This window comes from Ictalurus punctatus, chromosome 13, assembly GCF_001660625.3.
Source record: "Ictalurus punctatus breed USDA103 chromosome 13, Coco_2.0, whole genome shotgun sequence".
Lineage (NCBI taxonomy): Eukaryota > Metazoa > Chordata > Actinopteri > Siluriformes > Ictaluridae > Ictalurus > Ictalurus punctatus.
Window position 1 is genome coordinate 3,244,987 of NC_030428.2, and position 7,626 is coordinate 3,252,612.

Below are 7,626 nucleotides of genomic sequence, written 5' to 3' on the forward strand. Positions count from 1 at the left end.
GGACAATTTTGGTGTTTGCAGTTACTGTCTTTATAATAGCTTTAGTTGTGATGCTATCTGCTGTCTTTATTATTTTGAGTGGTGTGATTTTGGCTGTTTTCATTTTGTTTATTTAGAGGGTGAGTGCCGTTTTACCAGACGGATGTATGTTTTGTTTAAAGGTGAGATTTGCATTTGTTTGTAAAATATTGTTTGTGCATCGTCTGCTTTTTATGTTTTGTTTGTTTTCTTTTCGGCTGGAATTACGACCTGCGTGGTGCATTTGGACCAGCAGCACTTTTGTGCAGTGGGTCATTTAGTGTAGGCCTGAATGCACCTTTTATGGGAGGTGTAGTCTTCTAGTGTGTATGAGCTCACGTTTTTCTAATCATTAATGTTCAATTGTGTGTATTTTTTTCTTTCAGGAGCTGAGGCAGAAATTAGGCCTGATCACGTGTGCTGTGTAACACACTATTTCGAGTGTGTGTGCAGGGTGAACGCATGAGTGTGTGTTTTAAAGTGTTATTTCCGTCTCTTTGAAGCCTTTTTGGCCTTAAGTGGCCTGTGTGGGGTCCCCCCTGGTAAGCCTCAGCTTCGTGAGGTTTTTTTGTGATAGTTGTGTGTGTGTGTGTGTGTGTGTGTGTGTGTGTGTGTGTGTGTGTGTGTGTGTGTGTGTATGTTTTATATTATTTTTCTTCTTTTTTTTTTTGTCTCTTTCTTGCTAATTATTTAAGAATTGACACAATTACTGCATATTTGGTGCATCTGTGTAATGGATTTAGGCTATGGCCTTTTCCTGAGGTGGTTCCATGATTGGGACTCCAAAGATTTCAATGTTGTAATTTAAACCTTCCATTGCACAAAGAACATTGAGATGTAAACTAAGACCTGGAGTTATTTCATTCGTTGGACAAATTTACCAGGGTGGGCTAGTTGGGTTTTTTTTATACTTTGAGGAAAGAAATAATCAAATAAAAACAAATTCTTATTTTTAATTTTAAATTAAATTTAGCTATTTAATTTATAAATTTAGTCATTAGTGCTGCCTTACCACATCAACATGGACCAGAATCTCAAAGGAATGTTTCCAACATCTTGTAGAATCCATGTCACAAAGAATTAAGGCTGTTATGAAAGCAACGGGAAGTCCTACCCAGTATTAGTGTTCCTAATATAGTGTTCAGTGAGTGTACATCATAATGCTTTTAAGTTACACTTAAATTGAAAATGTTGGGAATCAAACAGACAGACTGTACATGCCATAACACCACCCCGACCCCATCCCCACCACCCACCCAACCCCCCCCCCACCACCATATACAAAGACTACACATAATATTGCACAACTATTACAGTCCCTCTCTCTATAATAAGGCTATATATTTTCTTCATTTTTGTAGTTATTTTTGGAAGTTTAAATTTTTTTTAAGAGAATAAATACAGTAATTTAATAATAATTTAAACATTGCACATGAATGCACATTAATTAATTTGGGTCTGATTGAAACATTCAGTGGAAACAAGTGTCTAGACTAAACAAACACTCTGATTATCACACTGCTGTCTTGTTAGACAGGGACTACAAACACCAAAAAAATACACAGTAGAGGAGCGCTGTGCTGATGGACAGAGTGTGATGAAGTGTGCTTGCTGATGAAGTTGTGTTTGCTGATGAAGTTGGTTGGGATGTCACAACCCTGCCATTTAGAGCCTGAAGTATTCTGTAGTTGTTGGTGATGAAAGGATCGGCAGTTGTATCGATGTGCACTGTGTTGCTGAAAAGATCAATCTAGTAATGGAAAGAATACATTTAATTGTGTTTAAAACTGGTCTTTGAAACTGTGTGTGGGTTGCACCAATAAGGATTAAATTAAGCACAGTTCAGAGTTAATCTAGGATTTGTTGGTCTGGGCTTTATTTTAAATCGAGTTGTGTTGCACCACTTATTTTTAAACACAGATTAACAAATCGGGGTTTAAAATTCTAACCTGTGATTAAAACCTCCATTTATGATAAATTTTCTCCACCATGATGGATTTGCCATTAACAACATTGCGACATTGCGTGTGGATTTCATAAACATGGAAATATTTAATATTTAAATCCTCCAGTGTAACTAAAGAGCAACAATGTAACACTTTCATTTCCACCCAAGTGACTCCAAAGGTCGTGAACTTCAAACTTTGAATGTAAAAAAAATCAGCTGCTATTATTAGCTGCTCATACGCATAACCGATACAGTCTGAGAAAATGAAAAAAATGTAATAAAAAAAAAATTAAATCTGAGTTAAAAGTGATGCAGCAACAAGATTATAGTTAATCCAGGTTTATTGTGAAATTAAATCCAGGATTAACATGATGATTTAAATGTAAACCTGCTTATTTACAAAAAAAAAAAAAAAAAAAAGGGCTTAAAATTTGGTTCAACAGTATTATTAGATAAACCTTAATTTAATCTAGACTTAAACTTAATCCTTATTGCTGATACCCACCCTATAACAATAATTCTAATCTCAGAAGCTTTTATTTTTACATGCTAATGTGTTTCTGGATTAGGCCAGGGGGAAAAAAGCTTCTTTGGCAAACTATGACTCGTTTAAATATCAGCACGGTGCATAATCTGAAGACTTACCAAATCTTTGCTGACTTTGACTGGGTCTTTGAATACAGTCCATACCACAATTTCATTACATGCTGGTGTAGTCAGAGAGCCAAGGTAACGGTAATATTTAGTCCGGTCCACTCCTTCAAGCAGACTATCTACAGTAAGTTGATTCATAATGTCCAGTAAGTCACCTAAAATGAAGAAAAAAGGACATTTTAGTATTAAAATAAGGTGTTGTTGTTTGCTGATATTTTTACTTAACCTGGCAATTAAGAAGAGATTAAATAGTTTAAAGAAATAGAATGATTTCACAGATGATCATGTTCGCCTGTCACACATTATTAATTTTACGATGATGCCCTAAATCCAAGTTTGTTTCAGTTTGTAACAGTTAAGTAATGTGTAAGGAATTTCAGTGCCTGCTGGAAACAAATGGGTTTTGATCTGGTGTTTATCTCAAGCCAAAACACCTTACGTTCCTCTCTCCCACACTGTAAGACTGATTGGAATTGGATTGGAATTACAGCAAATGTCCTAATCATCAAAGTTACAAAGTCTTTGATGAATTCAACGTACTTGTCACATGTGCTTTGTTACTGCTGCTATTGTTTTGAAAAAGTCCTTTTCCTTATAAAGGTAAAGGAATGGTGGACCACTGGGCTTTGTAGGAGCTGAAGTACTGGTGCATGTAGCATTTTCTTGGGATGCATTTGAATCCATCTAAAACATTTTGGCTTAAATAACTGTGAAGTACTATAATGGAATTTAAACTGTATGTCTCTACACCTGTGCTGAATGACCAACTGAATGACAAATATCCTGTAGATTATCATTGATCAATTTTCTTTGGTGTGCAAATAAGCAGCTTCTCAGTCGGTTCACTACACAAGAATTATATCTGTACCTTTTTTAGGAATGTTTGATAAGAATGAGGTGAGGTTCTTCCAGCTCTCTGGTTTGCCACTGTCATTGGTTGCCTAAGAATATAATAATAAAGAGCCACAATGTAATAACTACAAGTTTCCAGGGAAACAAGGCAACTGTATAAGGGTAAAGAAAGGACTTACTTCAATGAAGAAACCAAGAACAGCATATGCTGTTGAGTCATTGGCAGCAGCCACGGATACATCAGCCCTAAGATTTACTATGTGCATCTGAAAGAGAAAAACACAAATACAATATAAAGTTTTAATTAATCACTGAGTCTAGAATATCATTACAATTTTTATACCAACAGCTGCCCCACCTCCATTGCATATTGTTTGCCATCCACAGTGTGTTCAGATCCACTGAAAGAGGAGCCGTTGCCCCAGTGAATGTGGAACTCTTTGGACTTGTACTTGTTCTGAAGGCCTCCTCCTGACACGCTCATCTTTTGATCATCAAGATGGATTTTGACTGAAGAGGCAAAGAATTTTCAAATCAGTGTCTCATTTGAATTTATTAGCAATATCTGCCCAGGGGTGCCCACTGTAGCCTCAGATTCTTGGCTGACAGGAGTGAAACCCAAACCCATCGTAGTGCATTCTAAGATGCCTTTTCTGCTCTCTGCAGTTGTAGAGTGGTTACGTGAATTACAGTAGACTTCCAGTTAGAGTCAAACCAGTCTGGCCATTCTCTTCTGATCTGTCTCATCAACAAAGTATTTTTATTTTTCACATCATTGTGTGTAATATATATATATATATATATATATATATATATATATATATATATATATATATATATATATATATATATATATATAATATTATACACACATACACACACACACAGTAGCTTCAGTACATTGTTGTTTGAGGGCATTTGTTTATACACAGCTTTCTTAAGATCCCTCCACAGCATCTCAGTGGGATTGAGGTCTGGACTTTAACTTGGCCATTCCAACACCTTGATATTTTTCTTCTTTAGCCATTCAGATATCAATTTGCTGGTATGCTTGGGATCATTGTCCTGTTGAATGGACCAAATTTCAGCCCAGCTTAATCTGTTGGACAGATGGCCTCATATTTGTATCCAGAATATTCTGCAATAAAGTGAAATTCATTGTCTCAATGACTGAAAGTTTCCCAGGTCCTATGGCTGCAAACAAGCCTAAATTGTCACCCTTCCACCACCATTCACTACCATGACATGTGTTTGTGGTGATACGCTGTTTTTAGCTTTTCACCAAACATGGTGCTGTGCTTGATGTCCAAACATATTCAGCTTGGTCTCTTCTGCCCAAAAGATGTTGCTCCAGAACTTTTGGGGTTTGTACAGATGCAATTTTGCAACCTAAAACAAATGACTTCATGTTGAGGTTTTTTTTTGTTGTTGTTGTTGTTGTCACCTGAGGTTATATGCTTGTTTATATAAGTTACTGAGCACCACACAATTGTAATTTATGCCCATGAAAAATAAAAACATAGTACTGAATGAGGGTGTACTTTCTTTTCCCCATAACTGTATATATAATAAACTTGGTGGCATGATGTTTGCCAATGAAAGTTTGCCCCAAAAAAGCAACACAGGTTTTATGAAAAGTCAACCTGGACAAAGAAGAAACATTGTCTCATGTTACAAACATTATTCATCTTACAAAAACACCTCACCTGACTTTCCAGTGTTTTGAATGTTTATGAAGGTGGAGCTGTCATTAAAGCCAGTGAAGCTGAAAGCTGTCAGGTTATTATCAGCCTTCACATCAGCAGTCACAATATTGATAGGAGATTGACGAGTGCCATTGCAATAGAGTGGTGCTATAGTAGGCCATGTGGTTGCATCTGATGAGAAAGCCGTCATATAAAATTGCAAAACAAGCAAAATACAGAGCAGAAATAGTCTATTATTCACAGCTTATTTGTGCCGAGTTCCAATTTCATTCAAAAACCCCTAACTTGTACTCTTAGCTATGTCTCAAATTGTTTCATTGCTCACTTTCACTGTTTACTATAGTGCTTATAGTGTGTAGAGCAGCACAGGTCAGCAGTAGCTACATTTACATGTGTCTGATTACGGATGGTCCTGTGAGAAAATACAGTTCAGGTTACAGCTTTTAATCTATTTAAAATAACTGAGAGGCAGATGTTGGATGCGAATCCACCTTAAGGATTTTACCCCCCCCCCCCCCCCCCCCCCCCAAAAAAAAAAGACATACTTTGCTTGATTGTGAATATATTTTCATTTTCATATTAACTGATTAATAAAAAACTTTTTTCACAAAAAACTTAAATAAATAAATAAATAAATAAATGATAACTTATTTATTAAAATTAACTTAAAATGTCATGCACATTTGAATAGCTACACATTTATAAGCTTGCCACCATTAATCACTTTGTATGATTTAACATGCAACATTGTTATTGTACAGATTTGCAGTGAAGATTGATCTTTTTTTTTACTAAGTGAGTTTCACTAGATTCTATTTTAATACTTTTATAATTTGAAATTAGGAAATTATTGAATTAAATATAAGCTATGCATCTATACACATATATGCAAATCTCATTGCCGACACAGCCCTCTTATGCACATATCGTGACCATTTTCATACACAGACTATGCAATCAGAAAAGAATTAGCAGCTTGGTAGAAAAAAAGGATACTTACTGCATCCTGGCGAGTTATAGCAGAACTCTGAAAAGTTGACATAAAAAAAAGATATGAACAATGTTATCAGCATTTTGAGTAAACCAACAACAGCAGTAATAATAATAATAATAATAATAATAATAATAATAATAATAATAATAATATGAAGAGGAAGAAGAAGAAGAAGAAGTAGAAATGTCTAGTGTAAAATTAAAGGCAAATTCAATTTGTCAGTCTTAAGAATAGAGCAGTCAAGTCGACATCACTCACCTACTGAGCCTTCACTATAAACAGTGGAAAGCAGACAGACGATGAAAAATGGCACGAGCTGTACATCCATCTGCATGCATAAGACATAAGTGTTTAAGAAATATGTCATAATGTCTTAAAGCATCCTGACTGTCATCTTTTGAATAATATATATATATATATATATATATATATATATATATATATATATATATATATATATATATATATATATATAATGTAAAAATAATAATATTGAAATTGTTCTATCAATTGTGCAAATCTGTGTCATATGCTATGGACAATAGAGTCAATAGAATCTTACCTTTAAACAGTGAAATTCAAAACTGCAGTTGAGCAGAATTCACACTCATTCCCTTCTTAAATATATCTCAAATACTGTGGGCGTGTCGAGTGACTCTGCTGCCAACACTTATGGAATTTCAAATGCATGATCTGATCTGATAACAGATGACTGCTATCCTATGTCTGCACCTGCCTTTATTACAAATAATTGGACAGCACTTCCCTTTACCTTAAATTACGCAGGGATTCCCAGTTCTTGTATATTGTTCTAACACACCTCTTAAAGTTGACAATGAAACACTGAGTTTAATTAGGTGTGTTAGCAGGTGTGTGCTTTCTTTTAGATCTTCCACCCTACTGAATTACAATTTCAACCTTACTTTAATACACCTTAAACTTTCACATGCTTTGGCATATAGATACACCTATATAGATACAGGTTTTGTGAGATTTGAACTGAAACTAAAGTGTGCCAGGAACTACACCTTCAACAGCAGATAATAGCAAGGCACACCCTGTCATAGACATCATATACATTTTGCAAATTTTCCATAAGTGGTTGAACTGTTGAATAAAAACTTTCAAATAGGTGGTTTGTCAGCGTTTCATAACAGCTTTCTCCACTGACACGCCTAGTACCACTCTCCTCCAGTGAGAGGTCAATTCAACATGTACACACACACATTCTCCAGCATTCTAATCACACAAACGTGTTTCCAATCTCACACACACACTCACTCCACGGTATATAGAGACTGTTTGAACACAATCTATTTACGAAGTATACGCTCAGTTGCTATTGTTTCTGTCATTACTAAGTGTTGATATTCTGGTTTTGACTTTGTTTATGCCATTAACCTCAATTCTCTGCATTGCCTGTTTTGACCTGTTTGTCTGATTGTATGACCTTT

General features: G+C 35.3%; 1 protein-coding gene across 1 annotated transcript; it reads right to left on the reverse strand.

Annotated features, from left to right (window-relative positions):
* Positions 1-560: 560 nt before the first annotated feature.
* On the reverse strand, positions 561-6,857 carry LOC108274042 (carbonic anhydrase 4). The gene is made up of 9 exons (XM_017483827.3): positions 6,735-6,857; positions 6,431-6,500; positions 6,179-6,205; positions 5,179-5,349; positions 3,831-3,982; positions 3,652-3,738; positions 3,489-3,561; positions 2,612-2,775; positions 561-1,768 (listed from the first exon to the last, which is right to left on the reverse strand). Exons 2-9 carry the CDS (start codon positions 6,498-6,500, stop codon positions 1,559-1,561), a joined length of 954 nt encoding a protein of 317 aa, XP_017339316.1. The 5' UTR covers positions 6,735-6,857; the 3' UTR covers positions 561-1,558.
* Positions 6,858-7,626: the final 769 nt, after the last annotated feature.